This window comes from Monodelphis domestica, chromosome 1 (assembly GCF_027887165.1).
Source record: "Monodelphis domestica isolate mMonDom1 chromosome 1, mMonDom1.pri, whole genome shotgun sequence".
NCBI classification, from domain to species: Eukaryota; Metazoa; Chordata; class Mammalia; order Didelphimorphia; family Didelphidae; genus Monodelphis; species Monodelphis domestica.
Window position 1 is genome coordinate 295008922 of NC_077227.1, and position 22261 is coordinate 295031182.

The 22261-nt window shown below is 35.8% G+C and overlaps 1 protein-coding gene and 1 long non-coding RNA gene across 10 annotated transcripts in view; one reads left to right on the forward strand and one right to left on the reverse strand.

The window, feature by feature from the left end:
• Positions 1-910: 910 nt before the first annotated feature.
• Positions 911-3250, reverse strand: LOC107649870 (uncharacterized). Of its 2 annotated transcripts, XR_001624295.2 has the most exons (3): positions 2352-2952; positions 1246-1556; positions 911-1054 (listed from the first exon to the last, which is right to left on the reverse strand). It is a non-coding gene; the product is annotated as an uncharacterized LOC107649870 (long non-coding RNA). The 2 variants fall into 2 exon arrangements; XR_001624297.2 differs by lacking the exon at positions 1246-1556 and having other exon boundaries at positions 2352-3250.
• ATL1 (atlastin GTPase 1) overlaps positions 1552-22261 on the forward strand; it is a 102402-nt gene continuing 81692 nt past the window's right edge. For 4 of the 8 annotated variants that reach the window (XM_056821074.1, XM_056821077.1, XM_056821080.1 and 1 more), the window contains exon 1: positions 1552-2172. In XM_056821074.1, the coding sequence (XP_056677052.1) occupies positions 2139-2172 (34 nt within the window). In that variant the 5' untranslated portion in view covers positions 1552-2138. Of the gene's footprint in view, positions 2173-5052; positions 5699-22261 lie in introns of those variants that run through there. The other 4 variants (XM_056821079.1, XM_056821070.1, XM_056821066.1 and 1 more) reach the window with 4 other exon arrangements.

Genomic DNA, 22261 nt, shown 5'->3' on the forward strand with positions numbered 1-22261 from the left:
TTCCCCAAGCTGAGTGTGAGTGAACAAATCAAGGGGGAGACCCTTTGGTCTCAAGTAGTGGAGGGGGGACAAGAGGGACAAGAGTGAATTGGGGAGAGCAGCTTTAGCTAAGGAGGGAAGGCAGAAGGGGGGAAATCTTTAAACCCTTCTCCTCTCTTTGAGCCAACCCTAAACATCAGCTGCCTCTCCTGAACCCTGCTTTGAGAAGGGAGGTTCTCTCTTTCCCCCTCTCTATACTGAAAGACTGAAAACCTTGAGTAGAAATTAACATCCCCTTTTAATACAACTTTCTTGTCACCTAAGAGCATTTACAAGTTCCACCCATATATAATTGTGGAGTTATGGAGTGCCATTCATAGGGCAGGTGTCTAAAGATCACAAGAGTCATTATACTTCTTTTGTTCAAATATGTTTTCATGTAGAAAAAAGGAGATTGTGTCTATAGAAGCTAAGAGTCATTGTATCCTTTTTGCAAATTCTTGCTATGTTGGAGCAAATTAAACCTCTATTTCTTAACTTTTTGTGATGAGTGCCTCATTTCATCCCAATATAAAACCTGAACCAAAAATGTAAAGGCATTAAGCATTCCTTTAGCCAAGGGAATAGGGATGAGCCTCCAAGATCAACACCATGACACTCCTCCTTATTCCTTGATGGTATTTGAATCCCCAATTCCATCTATCTCTATGATTTAGTTCAGGCCCAGAAGGGCTGAAGTACCTCAATTAATCCTAATAGACTTCCTGTTATACCTAAAGAGGCTTTATTCAAACTAGTGAACAATACTCTCATCTCATATAGTGTTACTTAATCTAAGTAGAGTATGGTAAATGATTGCCCATTTCAATAATTCAATAAATTCTTAATATACTAGAAATATATTTATGTATATAGCAGGGCACCAAGAGGGTTCTTGTTTGTCCTTTATTTCAATAAAAGACCAATACATCATCACAGGGTGATGTCTTGATTTATACATGAATTTGATTGAAGAGAACCAGAATTGCATGAAATCATCAGCTTCATTCTCTCTCCCAGTGTCATCAACGTCCAGCTGCAAGACAAAAGTCAAGATGACTAGTGATAGCCTACAATTCATTAGATGACCCTGGCATCTTCATTGTCTGACCAAGTTCTAAGCACTCATAGAACCTGCCTCAGATGCCTTTATGGCAAATTATTCTCATTTGCCCCTTGCATTGGTAAAATCTTCATATGCTTGAGGTAGACATCCCCTTAACTCACCAATGGATTTGTGGACCATCAGCCCATCTGCCAAGATTACTGGAGTGTGGCCATTATTACATGCTTCTTGGAGTCACAAGTGAGAATTCAGTGTCAGGTAGTCACAAAGGAGGATGAGCAGCCCTGAAAAGGGCTCAGCAAGACCTTACACAAGAAGTGCTAGTCCTCTTTGAGCATCCATACACTCCAAGAAAGTATAATACTGTATAATAATATACAATATTTCTTTTATCTTTGCCTTCTTTAGATGCAGTCCAGTGTCTTAGGCAAGACAAGCAAAGACAAGTGTAAACTGAGGACCAAGACAAAGTCTGAAAAGAAAGAAATTTAACTTCATGGATAAACATACAATATTTGAACTTCTATTAACACATTGCTAAGTTTTCCATATCGGGGTAGTTGTGAAATAGATATTTGAACTTCTTTGACCTTCCAATATAACGGATTTTATTGGCAATGTATGAATATGTAAGGAGAGAGTGCCAGGTCTATGAGGTTGTTGCTCAAGCAGTGTGTGTCATGGATAATGGAAATCACACTCAGAAGACATACAGAGATTATTAATGTAACACACACAAGTATAAACACACCCATCACTCTAAATTTACTGATTTGGTGTGAATGTCTAGGAGAGTTTCTCACTGGTATTTGTGAGAATTTTGTCTAGTGATGTTGAGCTCCATTGCCATCCCTTTCCATCTCCTCCCATTTCCTCTCGACCCCTCCCTACTAGTGCGTTGCAACATCTTCAGACGCAGAGAACTGCATCCAACCAACGGTGCCTCCCAAAGCTGCAACCTGCAGTCCAGGACACAGTTAGAGTTGCCAGAAAGGAGACTAGCAGCAGCAGCAACAGCAGCAGCAGCAGCAGCAGCAGCACTAGGTGTATCGGTATGGCCAAGAGCCGCAGGGACAGAAACAGCTGGGGTAGGTAGCAAATTGTATTTTCTATGTATAGCCTTCCCTTGACCCAGAACTTGAAATTTCTAGCCAATGCTTTTACAGTGGGGAGGGAAGATAAGCCAAGCCGGACATAGCTCCATCTGTTGCATTTTGGAGGGCTGCTTTCGCACAAAGCGGTTAGGAGAGCCTGCTGTGCTGCTCACCTTTTAAATGTAGGAATTCTTGCTGAGGTAAATCAGTCTCCTGCGCTCACTCCGTTTGGGCTCGGGCCTAGTGGAAGCTGCTGTTGCGTCTAGGGCTAAGCCTCCATTCAGTTCCTCCTCTTCCCAGTGCAGCCCCAGCATTCGGACATACAGCTCTTCCCCGGAAGTCTTGCGAGATTTGTTCGAGATGGACTTAAAAATCATGGGAGTCTGAGGGAGTGGGGCGGCAATGGTGTTACGATTTAGAAGGAGGCGAGAGAATATTGCAGCTAGAAAGTGGATCACTTTGAGCGGAAAGCCTTCGCTCAGCAGCCTACGTGCTCTGGGCCCAAGCTCTGGGCTGCGGGGGTGTAGTGTGTAGGGGGCGGGGAATGCAGAGAGGGAAGGGGAGGGAAAGGGGGGGAGAACCAGATTACGGATCCTTTGTAGTGCAGAAAAGTAGAGAGCGTTCTTTTCTACCTCCAGAGGTTGTGATCTGTTATAGACTTGAGCCTAAAATCTTAGGGAATCTATTATATTTGAGGATGCTTTCACTGGGAGAGGAGCGCTTTTAGAAAGGAAAGAGCAGCGCAATGGGAATGCACTTTTCTCTCTACACCCCCCACCCCTCCCTCCCCACCTCCCAACTCCCGTTTTAGGCTGCTTTGTTTCGTGATTTTCCTCTGTGGGATACGGAGCTCACGATTCAGAGCCCTACTGGGAGGGGTAGGGAGAGAGTGAGGAGCTTAGTGGGCACCCTCTGTAAGGGGGTGGGAGAGGCTCAGGCAAACAGCCAGTGCAGTGGTGGGAAAGCGATCCAAGCTCCACCCGCTTGATGATCCGGAAGTGGATGATGCAGTTCTGTTCCTGACCTTTTCTTCGACCATCCTAGTTATAAGGCAGCTGCAGTCATAGGGATAGCTCCTTTGTACAAAGCACAGCGACCTTATAACGTTATGATAACAAAGAGAGCATTGTTTCGATTGAGATGATTTTTTTTTTTTAGGTAGGGACATTTCATTGCTCCAACCAAAGAAACCTAACTTTAATTTTATATGGTTATTACAGAAATTATTATTATTATTTTTAACCCTTGTCTTCTAAAGAGTAGTAAGCGCTAAGCAATTGGGACCAAGTGAGTTGACTAGTTACACAGCCAGGAAGTGGCCGACATCACATTTTTGAACCCAGGATCTCTCATCTTCAGACCTGGCTCCCTATATAGGTCCTTTTTGGACATATTTTATATAGATATTTGGGTATGTTTGTTATATGTGCATGTGTTTATATCTGTACACACACATATCTGTTCTATTTGTCTTGTGCCGATTTTCCTTGTAATTTCAACATAATTCTACTTCTGTAGGCAAGAGATCATTTGGGGCAGATCTCAAAAGAAGGTATTGAAGGTGAATGTATTGGGATGTTGTTCAAAAATATAACAAAAACATTTGGGCCCAAGAATAAACAAATTTTAGCCTTAGAAAGTTCTGTTGTGATCATAACTAAATGTCTCAACTGCTAAATCTGGTGGTGGTGGGGGGGGGGGGGTTGAAAATAGTATTCATACCCTTGACCTGTTTGCAACATAAGAACATTATGAATATACTAGTCTGGAAATACAAAGGAAACCCTTTGCTTTCAAAACACACTGACCTTTCCTACTTACCTATTTGTCCAGATGGATCATCATCCAGCTTGGGTCTCCTAGTCACAAGTGTTCCTTTAGGCTCAATCTTCAGATTATTTCTCTCTGTAGTTTATTGTAATAATAAGTTCAATCATTATTTCTATTTAGATGACTTAAATCCTTATGTACTATCTCTCCTGAATGTTAGTCCCATGTCCCTGGTTTCTTATAGAATATTTCTACCTGGATGTTATAAAAGCATTTCAAAGTCAACATGTTCAAAGTAGCACTCATTATCATTGGGGAAAAAATTCTCTCTCCTTTGAATTTCCCTATTTCAGTTGAGCATGACCAGACTTCTAAACATCTAATTTTTCATTTCTGAAGTCACCATTAATAACTTCCCTTTTCCTCATTTGCTGATCCATGAGTGTCTTTTAGCATCTCTTGTTTTTGCCCCTTTCTCTTGACTCATACCACAACCATCAGAGTTTAGGCCTTTATTTCTCTCATGTTTCCAGACTCCCCTCTCTAACCTATCTTCTATACAACAATGATCAAAAATCTTCAGTGGCTACCTTATTGACTTAATACATATTCCTCAATCTATTATTTACCAAAATGCCCTCAGCCCATATTTCTAGATTTATTTCACATTATTCTCTATTCTAGTCAAACTGACATACTAGTTCCTTCAAGGTGGATCCTTATCTATGTGTTTCCTCATGTTTGCATTATGTTCTTTCCTCTCCTCGTCTTGAATCCTACACTTCCTTCAAGGCTCTACATATTTTGCAAAGCCTTTCCCAATTACTCTATTATTTCTGATTCTTACTCAAATTATTTTGTTTTAATTTATCTATGCATATTGTTATATCCTTCAACAAAATGCAAAATTTTCGGTTTTATAACCCAATCTCTGGTACTAGGAATAAGAATAAGCACTAGACCTGTGATTGATATATTGATGAGAAAACCCATCTACCAATTGAAGTCAGCATCTTTTCTGCTAAGTACAATTTTAGAGAGTAACTTTGACACTAGGAGGTTAAATGACTTGTCCAGGATAACAATGAATATATATCAGAAATGGAACTTAAATTCAGGTCTTCTTGGCTCCTAGGCCGACTCTAACTAATAACTTCTTGTTTTTTGGTCATTTAGTCCTATTTAACTCTTCATGACCCTATGGACCATAACAGACTAATATTGTCCATGGAATTTTCTTGAACAAGATTCTGAAGTGGTTTGTCATTTCCTCGAGTGGATTAAGGTAACAGAGGTTAAGTGACTTGCCTGGGGTCACACAGCTAGTAAATGCTAAGGTTAGATTTGAACTCAGTTCTTCCTGACTCCAGGCCTAGTGAGCCTTCTAACTAATAGCTATTAATTAAGAACTAACTAATATTATACTGACTGTATGTGCCAGTGATGGCAAACCTTTTAGAGATAGAGTACCAGGTACCACCCCCAGTCTGAATGTTGGGCGTGCCCCTCTTTATCCCACACAAGGGAGGGAGAAAGTACTCCCATTGGACAGCTGGGCAGAGGGGCTAATGAAGTGAGGAATGTCATAATGAAATGAGGAATATCCTCAGTGAGTGTAGAGAGGGAAGGGGAGTGCCTAGAACACTCTGCTCCCCTCCAACTCTTGTCACCTCTGAGTGGCCCACCTTACCCACTGTGAGCTCCCATTGGACTGCTGGACAGGGGGAGGGATCATGTGAAAAAATATCAGGTAGGTGAAGAGTGGGAAGGGAGCAGCTCCTCCAGAGTCCCTCTGCCTTTCTAGTAAAAAAACAAAACAAAAACTCTGGGGATAGGGAATGGTGGGGGAGAGCAGCCATGTACCCACAGAGAGTGCTCTGTGTGCCATCTTTGGCACCTGTGCCACAGATTCACCATCATTGGTATATACTAACACTAATAGTAGCAATAGTAATAAGTGCCAGATGCTTTACAGATTCTGCCTTATTTAATCTTTACAACAACCATAGGAGGTAAATGTTATTATTATTCCCATTTTCCAGTTGAGGAAACTAAAACAATCAGAAGTTATATGACTTGTCCAAGGTCATATGAGTTTCTGAGGCTGCTTCTAATCTGTCTGCTTCTAATTCCATTCTGTGCTGCCTAGCACTTAATAAATGTTCATCACATTGAAATTAAATTTTATTTACTTTTTCAAAAGACTGAATGTTCTTTAACTGTTGAATTCCTTTAGCCAATGTTGTTTATTTTTTAGTGATGCACAAACCAAAAGCTCTTGGGTAACACAAGACAAATGTTCTTGTTATTAAATGATTCTGCTTGTGGACATTCTCACATCATTAGACAATGAAATATGAACACATTCTGAGAACTAGTCTTTTTTTTGTGGTTTCTCAGAGAATTATTTCTGAGCACCTTTGTTAAAGATTGCTTAAACAGAACAGTCTTAATTTCTTAGAGGAGTTATTCAAGGCAGGCATGTGAACATGAATGTGCCCATGTCTGTACTAGTTGAATACTAACCTATTTGTGTGTATACAATACATATTTTTACATATACAATGGAATTAGCAATTGTTTAAGAGAGGTGCTTGAAGTATAGAGACATAATTTGAGCCCTGACTTTTGGGACACTAAGTCTAGCTGTCTTATTCATGATGTCATATTATCTCTGCTGTTTGTGTGTGTGTATGTGCATGCACATATGTGTTCATTCCTAAAACTCTATTTGTAACTTCTATGGAAATAGAATAATAATTATGAAAATTGCCCATAGCGTATGGAAATACTTATCCCAAAAGTTGGAGCTATTTGTAGTTAAAAATATACTCTTACCTTCAAATTGAACTCTGCCTTATAACAAAGAAATATACTTAATCAAAAACAACCAATACATGGGGGCAGCTGGGTAGCTAAGTGGATTGAGAGCCAGTCCTAGAGATGGGAGGTCCTAGGTTCAAATCTGGCCTCAGACACTTCCCAGCTGTGTGACTCTGGGCAAGTCACTTAACCCCCAGTGCCTAGCCCTTACCATTCTTCTGCCTTGGAGCCAATACACAGTATTGATGCCAAGATGGAAGGTAAGGGTTTTATAAAAATCAGCATCCTGTATCATAGCCCTCCATGTCTTGGCTGGGATGAGATATGCTGTTTTATCGTCTCTTCCATAGGGTTAGTTTTGATTTTCCATTTACTTAGAGTTTTGCTTTCTTTTGATATTCTTTTTTAAAAACCCTTGCTTCCATCTTAGAATCAATATTTTGATTCTAAGACAGAAGGAAGTTACTGAGACCACATAGGAACCCAGAACTTTCCATCTTTAGACCTGGTTCTCAATCTACTGAGCCACCTAGCTGCTCTGCCTTTTTAGTATTTTTAAATATTTTTACATTTAGTATTTATTTCTTTTTCAGTCAATCAATGTTCATGTCAATAAATTAACATTTACTTAATAAAGTATGCCAGGCACCATGCTAAACACTGGGGTTACATGTATAAAATAAAACTCCTTCAGAAGCTTAAATAACTAGAATTTTTACCCTCCGACCCATTGTTTCTACTTTTGATCTCTTTTTTGGCCCTAGTATTGTAATCACTGGGTCTAAGGGTAAGAATTATTTGGACAATTTTATCCAGAAAATATACTTGTGTTCCTGATATCTCACTGCCCTTCCAAAATGAATTACTCTACTTTTTTGTCAGTTTTGCCCTTTATCAAGGTGTGAGATAAGCGGTAGTTATTTTAGCTTTGACTTTCCTTATCATTAATTATTTGGAGCATGTTTTTATACAATAATTGATATATCCTATTTTTGTTTGGAAATTATATCAGCACTAGTTGATGTACATTATTCTCTATAGTCTTCCTTATTCTATCTGCTTTAATTTTATTTGCACAAAAATTGTTTAATTATGTGTAATTTAAATTGTCTATTTTGTTATTTATGTTCTCTATTTAGCTAAACATTCTTTCCCCTGACAACAGTGGTGAAATGTATGACCTTTTATGATGTGGTCTTTTATATGCAGTTCACATATCCATTTGGAATCTTATAGCATATGCTACAAGATGCTAGTCTAAACTTAATTTCTGTCAAACTGTTTTCCAGTTTTTGAGCAGTCTGCTTGCAATTTCAGTTATGTTCTTAGATTTATTAAACACTGAACTAATGTTTTTTATTGCTTGTTTGTTATATGTTATGTTCCATTGATCTACTTTTCTTATCTTGTCTAGTACCAAATAATTATTGATATTTTAGTATAGCAATATAAACTTTAAGTAAAGAAATTTAACATGCCACAGGAAGAGTTGAATATTATTAGTTTTAAACCTGAGCCAAGTGGGCAGGAATATAGAATGAGCCACTTCTCCAGACCTAGGATCCTTAAATTTGGAAGAGGAGGCTACTGCTCTTCATTTTACTTAAGTTCTGCATGAGTGAAAAGAAATACATGACACAGGTTGTCCAAAAAGCAAGGAAAGGGGCAGACTTCCTCTCAAACAACTGAGATAGATAGAAGACAGAAAACAGAACAAAATAGGATAAAGTTTGATTTAAGTTGAATTGAATTATAATTCAGGAAAATAATGATAAAACATCATCATTTGTAGAATTATCAGAACTCATATTTTTTATCTTATTTGATCTATACAACAAATTAATGAGAGAGACAGGTATTTGTCTCATTTCATAGATAAGAAAACAGAGATAGAGAGCTTCTAACAGAGGAAAAGGCCTATGCATGTGCATTGCACATGGACAGTTCCTAATTCCCAATGTCTACTTTTTTATTCCACAGACAAGTCCATTTCTAAGAAACAATCAAGAGCAAATATATATTTGGAAGCAACTACATCTCACCCATGTCCACTCTATTCCATTAACTTACATCAATCTCTGAAAAAAGGGAGCACTTAAGCAACATGTATGAGATCTTGTTGATTAGAATTGAAATGAGAATCCTGTTCTCCTGTCTTTTATGTTTTCTATGCCTTTCTATTGCCTCTCTATAGGCTTGATGGTAAAAATAAGATTTCCTAGTGGCTTGTACCAATGTGATGCTAGCTGAGATAGTGTCACTTAGTTGTACAATTAATTTACTCTCTCTGGGCTTCATTTTCTTAATCTATATGTGACAATAAGAATCACTAGGTACTCTCTATAGTTTTATACCTACACCTAAAAGCCTGGAAGAGAATCACTTTTGTTTGGTTCATGACTAGAAACTCCCTGAAAATTGAGGAGTACAGTGTAAATTAGTTATAGGGCAGCTATTTATTTCCTACACACAAAAGAAATGTTTGAATCTTTATAGGGCTCAGATTAACAAAGATAAACAAGCAGTGTTGTTATACTCTCCTGGGAGTTTGGGACTTAAAACATCAAAATCAAGTTACTCAATTGCTACTAAAGTCACCGTTTCACATTTCATTTTTCACCTCAACTCTACGTTGTCTCTGGACAACTGCCACAAATCCATGTCTTATGGCAGAACAGTCCTTCTGCCAACAAATTAGAACTGAGAAAACCAGAGCCTTCAAACTAATACCTTCAAATCTGGAAATATCCATCTTGGTATTGCTACTTATTCATTTATGCTCAGGGAATAGAGAGAAAACAGAAGAAGCAACTAGAATCTCAAAGCCTTTTAAACTATATTTTGCTTTTCAATCACCATATTGCTGAAGTGAAGGAAGCATGACCCCTCTCCATCCTCTCAGGATATACATAGAAAAATAGCTTCCTGTGGGGGGAGGGGGGCAGAAGAAAAGAACAAAGGAAGAAATTTATTTTCCCTTTTTTAACTATAGCACCCTGTCCTGCTGCCACTATCATGGTTCTGCGATAAAGAGGAACAACTGACCAATGTTTTCTGCATTACATTAAAGCACTTGAGTCACACTTGGCTTCCAGCATTGTCAAGGGAACTCTGAGAATGCTCCAAGAGATAGATTACAATCCAGTCCCTACCTAGTTATATATAAAGGATAAGACTTAAACTAGATTATCTTTGAGGTCCCTTCCATTTATACATTTTTTCCTATAATAAGTGCCTATAAGAGGAAGTAGGTATAAGGTTACTGTAGTTTTGATTTTGTGAAATTAACAATCATAAGTAAAACAGTTTAATATACAAAGAATAAGATGGTTATTTAAGAAACTGAATTGTTTTAATTTGTTTTTAGAAGAACTATGTATTCATATATACTTTATATCATTTAACAAAGTAAGAACAAAATTTATCCATAATAGTTGTATGGGAATTGTTTGACTCTTAGTCCATGTGATGAAATCAGAGAAGATAAGAGACAACAGAAAAAAAGATTCATGTCTTTAACATGAGGTTCGAACTCTGAGGTACCACCTCACACCTAGCAGATTGGCCAATATAACAGCAAAGAAAAGTGATAAATGTTGGATAGGATGTGGCAAAATTGGAACACTAATACACTGCTGGTGGAATTGTGAATTAGTCCAACCATTCTGGAGGGCAATTTGGGACAATGCACAAAGGGCGTTAAATGAATGCCTGCCCTTTGATCCAGTCATAGCACTGCTGGGTTTGTACCCCAAAGAGATAATAAGGAAAAAGACTTGTACAAAAATATTCATAGCCTTGCTCTTTGTGGTGGCAAAAAAATGGAAAACGAGGGGGTGTCCATCAATTGGGGAATGGCTGAATAAATTGTGGTGTATGTGGTGTATGATGGAATACTATTGTGCTGAAAGGAATAAAGAAATGGAGGAATTCCATGTAAACTGGAAAGGTCTCCAGGAATTGATGGCAGAGTGAAAGGAGAACATTGTACAGAGACTGATAAATTATGGCACAATTGAATGTAATGAATTTTTCTACCAGTAGCGGTGCAATGACCCAAGACAATGCAGAGGAACTTATGAGAAAGAATGTTATTCACATCTAGAGAAAGAACTGTGGAACCAGAAATGCATTAGAAAAATATATGATTGACCATGTAGTACAATAAGGATATGATTTGGGTTTTGATGTTAAAGAATCACTCTACTGCACATATGATTAACATGGAAATAGGTTTTGAACAATGATACATGTATAACCCAGTGGAACTGCTTATTGACTTTAAGAGGGAGGAGGAGGAAGTGGGGGTGAGAGGATAATGAATCATGTAACCATGGAAAAATATTCTAAATAAAAGTTTTAAAATAAAATAAAATAAAATGAGGTTCAAAGAAGATTTTTCACTTTGTTATCCCTTTCTAAAGTGTGACAACATCTTGAAGGCTTTTTTGAGCATTTTGCCATTGGGTAGAAGAGAAGTAATTATCCATACTCTGCTAGCATATAAAAAGCAAGCTTACTAGTTGTAGAGTCAGCTGATGCAAGACAGCTGTGAAGAATATGACCCTTGACAGAAGAGAGACAGCTTTGAATTCAAGGGCAGATTTATCTGAGAGAGTTAGGAGTAAAGTTGCAATGGGGAATAATTTCAGCAAGCCTAGCAGAACAATTTGCTCAACTTCCTGAAAGGGGAACAGTTTAAGTATTGTATAATTGAAAATCTGTTACCCTAAAAAAAGAACTGCATTTCTCAGGAGCCCATTGACTTCCTGTCATTACGTATTTCCTGTAGATAGGGGATATTAGGCAGCGATGTGGAAGGTCCCCAGCTCTTACTTCCTGTCCTGAGCTTGGTGGTGGTAAGATGGGTGTTTGAACTGGCTGATCAACCATGGGCATGTGGTCTTTATTTTGTATCTTCTTTATTCCTTGATTTCTAATAATCATTTAATAAACCTCCTAAAATATAATATTTTATTATTGAGATCTAATTTTAATTTTTACATTGATGGCAATTTTTACATTGATGGCACTAGTCGGAGAAGAACCTCTCAATTTTTTAAGATAGCCTAGATAATTTTTTTTAAGCCATGTTTCTCCTGCCAAGGCTTTTCGCCCACCCCACCCACCCTCGCAAACTCCGAATTCTCTTTGGAGCTGCTGCCTTTTGCCTGGCTGTTTTAAGTTTGAGGATTCTTGCCCATCTGTTTGAGCTCATGTTCGTGTTCCTAGTTCCTTGCTGCTAACTCTGGCGTTGCTGATACTGCTTCCTCCTGACCTTCTCGACCCAGATCTCTCACCCGGCCCTAGGCCCAGCCCTGGACCCCATAAATCCTCCTCCTGATCTCTGGCCTCCAACCCAGATTGCTCCTCCAGGCCCCAGGCTGCTAGTTGCTGCCACTGTGTCTTCAGAATCACAAGCCAACTGGTTAAAAACTGGGGTATTCTTTCCTTAGGCAACAATTAGCCTCCACGTGACAGGGACCTGGGTGGGGGAAGGGAAGAAGGAAGTTAGTCCTCCAAACAGGAAGTTGATTATAAGCATGTCATATTCTATGAAAGAGCAGTGCATTACCTAGTTCAAACAGCTTCCAGCTTTAGGATATTTTTTCATGAGTGCATTGATCCTTTCACTTATCTTGCCTGAGATTCAGGGGAGAGATTCATCTCCCTGCAATCTTTGCCATTTGGGCCTGCTCAGATTGAGATTCCTAAAACCCATGTTCTCCCTTGATATGGGAGATCCTATAGTGTTGACAATAGGGATCTGAATTTTAGAAAAAGGAACTTTAAAGAGTTTGGAGGTGGAATTTTAAGCCTTTTCAGACTTTTTTTTAAGGAAGTCTCTGTATCTTATTGTATTTTGCTGATTGTTTTGTTTAAGATTTAATTTTATTGTTTGAAGTTCACATATTAATGTATTTAATACTATTCTGTTACACTGAATCAGTTTAATCTACTGTGTTTTAACTATTAGATATATTCTGTTACTTTTCCCATATAACTATACTGAACAAAATATTGCAAAGTCCATCAACAGCTTTTTCTTCCATTTTGCATTCGTTAAGTGTCATATAGATGATGGATGAACTCAACCTGGCTAACAACCTTTGGAGAATTTAATGAGCTAAGAATTTAAATGGTAATTTTAAGGGGTCTGAAGAAATAATTTTAATTAACTAGTGGTTTCTGAATGGATGATTAAAAAATATTTATATTATAAAGAATGTTGTATTAAAGGTAGGGAAACAAAGAAATGGTCCCACCAAGGTGTTTCTATGAAGCAAGAAGCCAAAAAGAGCCCTTGAAAAATTATTCAGTTTAATTTACTTCCACCAGGACAATCTAGATTTCTTGGTGATGTTCTAGACCCAAATAAATTTTACTTTGTTTAAAAATATATTTGCCAAGGTTGAAAGATTTGCTACATCTGTAAAAATTGTGACAAATATCCATCAGTTCATAGGTTTATTTTTTGTCATATAGCAACTTATATGAAATATGATAGTGGGTTTGTTTGCTATTGTAATTAATTGGGCTATAGTGAATTTTGGGGGCTTTGATACTCCTTTGAATGTGCATTATCTAGTGTATTACTGTTTTATTCTGAAAATAGTTTGTACTCACACAGTGGTTATTAAGGAAATGGATCTGATTTTTTTGGTGAGAATATTTTTCTTTAACTATTTCTTATTTTACAGTAATATAAGTTTAAAATACATTTACTATTATGTCAATGCATACCCCAAAACTTTTGACTATAAAAATGATGCCATTGATTGTTTAAAAAAATTATGGGACTTTGCTTAATGATTCTGTCTGATTCCAGGACAAGAAAATACAAAAAGAGCCATGGTACAGTGCCAAAGAAGCACAAAGCTAAACTGCATAGTGCCAATCAAGCACAAGGTCAAAGAGACCAACCAATCCCTATGGGATTGATGAAAATTTTGAACCAAGGCAAGAGGACTTGAACTTGTTTGGGATTCGAGGTTGAGGCTGTTTAACATGTGTTGAAGGCAGGTCTTCCTCGGCTCACATTCTACCAAGTATCTCAAATTTGGCTCCTACCTGGCTCCTATAATCTAGTTCCTTTTCTGTCTTTCATGGTGTGGCAAACTTTCTATGGTCCTGGCTACTGATTGGGTTAAGCATAATTGCTTAAATCACTTTACTTAGACCCTGATTCAAGGACCTGTTATAGATTTATTTTTCCTTTACTTTGAATTTTTAAACATAAGATTTTGATAGTCTATATTTCATCCAGAAATTATCTTCTTTGTATTTGGATTTTTCTGATGTTTTTGATTTCTCTTGCCAATTGATTCATATACCTCATAACTCAGCCAAGCATTCCTAAGTTATCCCTGTGTTTTTCAACACCTTCTTCAGGGGGTGAGGGGGGGGTGTATTATTAGTATTATAAATTGCAAAGTTTAAATTCTTTTTGAGAGTTATTTTAGGATAAGAAACACTCTATCGCTCTGAATCCAGAAAGTGAACTGTTTGGAGAAGGTATCATTAAGATGCCTGCGCAGACCACACACAGAAGATCCAGAGTGAACTTTGGGATGTGGTGATTTGAACTGTGTGGGGTTGAATGCATTTGTTTTGTATGTATATTCTTATGCCAAAGTGCCCCTAACTGCCCCCTAACTGGCTTTTTGTCAATGCGCCTAGTAATCATTGGTTTTATTCTCTTTTCCTTTTATCTCCAAATTATTGTAATTTCAAAGTTGGTTATGTTTACAAGATCCATTGGAGAGAGCAGTCTTCCATGGATCTCAGGGGGAATATATAATTGAAAATCTGTTACCCTAAAAAAGAACTACATTTCTCAGGAGCCCACTGACTTCCTTTCATTACATACTTCCTGTAGATAGGGGATATTAGGCGGGGACGTGGAAGGTCCCCAACTCTTTACTTCCTGTCCTGAGCTTGGTGGTAGTAAGGTGGGTGTTTGAACTGGCTGATCAACCATGGCCACGTGGTCTTTATTTCGTATCTTCTTTATTCCTTGATTTCTAATGATCATTTAATAAACCTCCTAAAATATAATATTTTTATTATTGAGATTTAATTTTAATTTTTACAGTACACCACAAGAAGAGAAAGGACATTAGAACCCTGTAGAAATGATGAGTCATCTTAGCCTTGTGTATGGTCACTGCCAGTATACTGGTATGTGAACCCTTTTCTCACTGGTACTATTTATATTTGCGGGAGGGTATGCACCAGAGTTTTATGTGAGTATTGTTTTGTACTTACTATTCTTACTATATCGTCTTAATAAATGCTTTTGCTTTGGGGTAACTGTTTTATTGATATTCTTCTGGTACCTCTATCCCTACAATGACTTCCTCCTACTCTCCATAGTAGCCTATTCTTGTAAAATATATATGTATATTTACACATATATTTGCATGTCTGGTCAAGCAAAATATAACTCAGTGGCCTTGTCTGAGAATGCATATCTACTTTAGCACTTCCAGTTCATCCAGTTCATACTAAAAAGTGGAAGTTATGTTTCTTTATCAGTCTTTTGAAATCATAATTGGTCACTGCTTTGTTCAATGTTGTAAAGTTTTTCAGTTATTTTCCCTCACATTATTAAAATGTAATTCATATAAACTATTTTCCATGTTCTGGTTACTTCATGCTGCATAATTCACAAGTCTTCTTATGTTTACCCAATTCATCCTATTCATCATTTCTTACAGTATAATAATATTCTACTACATTCACATGTCATCTGATTAGCCATTGTCCATTGATGAACATATATTTGATTTCCAATTCTTTCTAATAAAAAAGTGATGCATGAATATTCTTGTATGCGTCAGTCTTTTTCCTTTGTCCTTGATCTCTGTATAGTTGTGTCACTAAGTCAAAGATTATGTAGATTTTAGTTTATGTAGTTTGTAGGTTTATTTTGGACATAATTCCAAAGCATCTACCAGAATTATTGAAATAATTCCCAACTCCACCAATAGTTCATAGCCCCTCTAATAATATCTGTCACTTTTCTTTTTTTGTTATATAATTTGAGACCAGTTACTGCTAGGCCATTTTATTTCTATTTCATTATCTTCTCTGAAATTTTTTATGTTTTGTTTCCCTGGATAAATTGTGTTATTATTTTGTCTAGTTCCATGAAATAATTTTTATTGGTATGTAGTAGTTCGATTGGTATGACACTTAATCTGTAAATTAATTTAAGTAGCATTGACATTTTATTATATTGGAAGAGTTCAATGATAATATTTCTATGATTATTTCTTTCCTATTACTATTATGGTAAATCTCGTGTGTTTATGCAAGCTGACTCCCAAACATCTTACATACTTTAAAATTTTTGTTGTAGAGAGTATGTTCTGGCTCATTTTACTTTAAGTATTGTTTTTTAATTCTATCAACTTGAGACCTGTCAGTTTCTCTCCTTAGTTCTCCATTATTTGGTGCCATTGACTAGTACTACAGTTCCAGTTAGCTACTTAAAAGTGATTAAGTTTTATAAAGAGATTGTTATTGCTGAGTCAGTTAGTTGTGTCTGACTCTGCGACCCCATTGACAAAGTGGTTTGCCATTTCCTTCCACAGCTCATTTTGTAGATGAAGAAACTGAGGCAAACAGACTTGTCCTTACAAGGGATATTTGCTGCAAAAGTATAAGCATATAGTATTTCTCCAATACAGATAATGCTAGCTTTTAGTTTTATATTGTTCCTTTTTTTACCACGTTTAGAAAGAGTACATTTGTTCCTATGGTTTTAAATTTTTTTAACATTAAGTGCTATTGCATTTTCTCAAAATTCTTCCCTATGATCATATTAATTTTATTTTCTTATTAATGTATTATATTAGGCTTATAGTTTTTGCTAATTTAAACTAATCTTTCCTTCCTGATAAATCCAACCTAGTCTTAGATTATTATCTTTTTAATGTTGTCCTGTAACTGTTAATATGTTACTCAATGTTTTTTCATTGAGATTCATTAGTCTGTAGTTGTCTTCCTCTGCTTTATCTCTTACTTGTTTTAGGCATTAGAAATAAATCTGTCTCAGATTTAATTTGATAGAATCTTCTCATAATTTTTGCAAACATTTTATGACAATTGGAATTAAATTTTCTTTGAATGTTTGATAGAATTCACTTTTAAACCCATCTGGTTATGAGTTATTTTTCCTCAAGGAGTTAACTTATAACTAGTTTCAATTTATTTTTCTAAGCATGATGTCTTATTGTCTCAACAATTCTTTAGGATTATATTATTTAGTCCCCAGTTTGTTTTTAACATTTTAAAAATAGATTTTATTTAATATAATTTCTGTGCATTGTGAATAGCAAAGAACATATATACTATTTCTGCATTTCTCAATTTTGGTGAGATTTTTCTGTAATAAGATATGATTTTTTTTCATGCACAACTGAGATATACATCTATTTTTTTTTGTATTTATTTTCCGTAATTATCAGAGGCATATCCTATCTTTTAAAAACATTTTGTTCAGAGCCATCACCTTCTCCCCCCCCCCACCTTTTTTGTGAGGGTGGTGGTTATTTATCTAGCACTGACAAGGTGAAAATGGTTCCCTCACTAGTTTTAATAGTCTTAACAGCTTTAATAGTTTAAGAGTCTATAATTATTTTAGTTTTTCATTTAAGTATTTATAAGTTTTGCCTTGGGATGACCTTTTCAGAACAGTTTAGATGAAAGTGAAGGAAGCTAGATGGCACAGTCATAGAATGCTGGGCCTAGAGTCTGGAATACTCTTCCTGACTTCAAATGTGACCTCAGATATTTCTTAGTTGTGACCCTGAGAAAGCCACTTAACTTTGCCTCAGTTTCGTCATCTCTAAAATGAATTGGAGAAGGAAATGCACACCTCTCCCAGTATCTTTGCCAAGAAAACCCCAAATGGAGTCACTAAGGGTTAGACATAACTAAAATGACTGAAGAAAATAAAAGTGAAATTCACAGGACTTTCTTCACTTCTTGCTTGTTTGGATATACTTTTACTTGTGCAATTTGAATATGTTTTAACAAATTCTCTCATCTTTTCTCCCATTTTCCTTTTATACATTCTCTTCCCTCTCTTTTCTCTTTTTCTAACATCTCCAAAATATAACAAGATATTCTTAAATCTTGGTTTTTTTTTTTTTTATATCCTCAAGTTAACTACCCGTTCTAAGATTGTGAAAAAAAAAAATCTTAACAGCTACTCCTCTCCATTAGAATGGAGCAAAAAGTTCTTCCCTATAAGTAAGGTCCCTTCTGATTGTTCCACTGTACTTCTTTCTCCTTATCATTGCATTTGTATTTAAGAGTTCCTTGTCAGTTCTAGTTTTGTCATGAGGAATAATTGAAAATTTTCTATTTTTCATTAAAGATCCATTTTTTTCTTGTAGAATTTTGCTCAATTTTTATAGATTGTAGACTTTTTCTTTTGCCTTTTGAAATATTTTGTTACATGTTCTCTGCACCTTTAGAATGATAGGTGCTATATCTTGTGTGATACTATGTCTATATATTTGAATTCTTTCTTACTGCTTTCAGTATTTTTTCTTTTATCCAGAAGGTGTGGATTTTGGCAAAGACATTTTTGGGATTTTTAATTTTGGAGTTTTGGGGAGGTGATTAATGGATTCTTTCAATTTTTATTTTATCCTATTCTAATGTTCCTGGGCAATTTTATTTAGTGGTTTTTTTTTAATATAATATACAGGTTCTTTTTTGATCATGGATTTCAGGCAATCCTATGATCCTTAAGTTATTTCTTCTTAATTTGTTTTCCAGATCAATTTTTAAGAAATATGAAAATTTTTCATTTTTTATCTTTATTTAAAAAAATGATTGTTGTCTCTTAGAGTCATTAATTTCCAGTTGATCCATTGTGATTTTTAAGGAGTTTATTCTTAAAGTAAAATTTTCTACCAGTTTCTGTTAGGTTATTGATTCATTTCTCAGTTTTCTGTTCCATAGCCTTTATTCCTAATACCTTTTTTTAAAATCCTTGCAGAATTTCTTTTATAAATGAATTTATTATAAAATTATTTTTAACATTTATTTTTTTAAAAATTTGAGTTCTGAAGGCAACTCAGTGGATTAAGGCTTAGAGACAGAAGGTCCTAGGTTCAAATTTGGATTTCCACACTTCCTAACTGTGTGGCCCTGGGCAGGTCCCTTAATCTCCATTGCCTACCCCTTACTTCTGCCTTGGAACTAATACATAGTATTGATTTGAAGATAGAAAGTAAGGACTTAATTTTTTTTTTTTAGTTCTGAATTTTCTTTCTTTCCCTGCCCTTTTCCCACTTATAAAGGAAAAAACATGATTATCAGTTATACATGTGAAATTATGCAAAACATATTTCCATATTAGCCATACTGGAAAAAAAAAGAGAAGTGAAAAAACAATCGGCTTTCATCATATAGTAAATTCTTCAAAACTGCCTTGAATCATTGCATTTGTCAGAATAGCCAAGTCAGTGGTAGTTGATTTTATCACTACAAATACAGCTGTTATTGTGGATGAAGTTCTACTGGTTCTGCCCACCTAATTCTTCATTCTATTATAATTCTTCCCAGATTTTTATGAAATCATCCTGCTCAACATTTCTTACAACATAAGTGTTCTATTACAATTATATACCATAAGTTGGTCTGATATTCCTTAACTAATAGGTATCCACTCAATTTCTAATTCTTTGCCATCACACAAAAAAAGAGTTGCTATAAATATTTTTGTACACCTAGGTCTTTTTTTCTTTTCTTTTTTTAAATTTCTTGGGGACACAAACCTAGTGGATCTACTGCTGCAGCCTTTCTATCCCACTCCACTGCTTGCTTTTAAGGCGCTTCCTAGAAAATTTTTCTTTGGCCTGAGCCCCACTGAACTGAGATTTGCCTGAAACCTATCCTCTTCTGACAGATCTTTAGAAACTTTATTTATTTTATTCATCTTTTTATTTGTTTAGACACTGAATATCTCTCACTCAATCCCAATTTAACTATAAGAAACAAATCTCTCATAATAAATATGCACAATCCTGTTCTTTTTCAGGTCACAGTTTTCTTTTTTAAATAATTATTTTATTTTTTATTCTGGACTTGACTTAAAAAACAAAATAGCAAGATAATTTCCTTAACTAGAATAAAATAGCAAAGAAGTCTTCTATATCTTCACTTCAATCATTGGCATTGTTTTTTGTAGCCTATTTCCATCCACCTTGCATATCACATGTTCATTGCTTTTGGATAACCTATAATTGTAATTTCTTGGAGATTGTGGTATTATATGTGCAGCAATATGTGTTAAAAAGATGAGATTTTGTTTTAAGAAAAAGGTTGATATCATTAGGAATCCTGTATAATTTCCTAGTGTAATCCAGTACAATTTAATTGTCTTCCTCCTATGTAATTCTGGGATTAGCTCAATATCCATCCAAGTGTCTGTCCAATACATATATATTAATGAATTTGCTCAATAGACTGTTTATCAATTATATACCATACAGGTATTCTTTATCAGGTAATCAAGAGGTATTTTTTTATAAACCTGGATTTTTTCATATGGATAGTGTTTTGGAGGGGTTTTTTTTAAGAAATTATGAATATACAAGTGTAAGGGATGAAACTATTATCAGCAATGCAAGGATCCAAGACAACCCCAAAGAACTCATGATGAAAAATGCTAGCTAGTGCCATAAAAGGAACTGTCAGAGTATGAATGCAGATCAAACCATATCATTTCTCATCTTATTTTCTTCATAAGTTTTTTCTTGCCTGGGTAATAGGTCTTTTTCATAACATTAGAAATATAGAAATTTGTATTGCATGACAACACTGGAATAACCTATGTCAGATTGTTTACTGTCTGGGAAAAGAGAAGTGGGAGGGGGAGAGAATTTGGATTGCAAAAGGACAGAAAACTATTATTTTAAAAGTTTTTCTACATGTAATTGAAAAAAAGAATAAATAAGAAACAAAGAAACTTTGGATATCAATTAAGAATGCAGTGTTCTGGAACTTGGTATAATCAGAATTGTCTTATCCACAAACAGGAGAATCTGGAAGAACCCATCACTGATATAGAATCCCTTTTCTGTTTGAACTCTAGATGAGAAATCCTCTGTGATAGTAGAAACACCTTTGGCAAGCAGACAAAAATGTCTATTTTATACTTCAATTAGTATTAGTAGAATCACGACTTAAAGTTAATTTTGTTGAATTTATCAAGGAATCTCAGGAGAGAACCTTTATAGCTGAATTTTTTTCTAACATTTTTATAGTATTCAAAAATAAAGTATAATGAGATACTCTCTGTACCTTTTGAATCATTCTGTGATTGCAAAGATACAGTCACCTGTAGACTATCATTTGTGAAAGGTTACATATTCGTTTCTCATGGGTGCAAACAATGCCTTTAGGTGTGTGTAAAAATTATTCTCATAAAAATTTGTAGGAATGAAAAAGTAGATATCAGTTCTTCCTTGTGTCAGCCATATAAAGAAGCTGTAACTAACTGCTAAATTCCATGAAGATATTCATTAGACCTCCTATAGTACCTTTTTCCTTCCCACTGTGCTCTCTACCAGGAAATAGTAGCAATAACAACTTAGGGTTCTGAATACCTTTAATACATTAAGAGTGTGATTTTTCCAGTGACAGTTTTCCAGTGGAATTGTTTGGTATGTTGATTCTCATTTTATCATCCATTTTTAGCACCAACTGGTAGATTCAACTTTCTTTACACTGACCAGCTGCTTTTATGAGTTCCTGGTTCCCCTCACTACTGATCACCAATAACAGGACCTAAAATTCCTTGACTCATTCAATGCTATACTCTAGGGATGTCACTGTTCTCATTTCTCCCATTTTAGATTTATGTAAATAACCCTGATGCCTACTTTATTTGAGTTGGTTCATTTCCTGTAACTCTGTTTTGAAAAATCTCTTTTACATACTTTCTTCTGGATGTGTTCCTCTCTCAGAACTATTATGAAGTGACCTCTTTTAAATAAATTCATTTCCAGGAAGTTTTAAAGAAGGCTTTCCAAGGTCAAAGAGGGCACAAGGTTTTTCTAGGAAATCCTGATCTATTGTTAGCCATTATGGAAGTATTTGGGTCTCTTGGTTGGGGCAAATTCTAGTGGATGTAGTCAGAAAGTGAACAGTTAAAGGGAAGTAATCTGTTTTTCCTCCAGGACATTCTTTGGGTTCATTTGCCAAAAGAAGGAAAATAGAACCTTCAGGAACCAAAGGGAAGTGACTTCAGGGAAGTGACTAGGGGCTAAAAAGCTTCTGGAAATGGGAATTTATTGTGTGTCCTTTTCTTTTCTCATCAACACCTCCTTTTCTTTCTCTCCTCTCCTTTCCCCAATCCCCATCTAATCCTCTTTCTTTTCTTATGAATGTTACTATGATAGGAGTGCCTCAATGTTAGACAATACATAAGCTTTCATTTTTGTAAATCTTTCACTTTGATTTT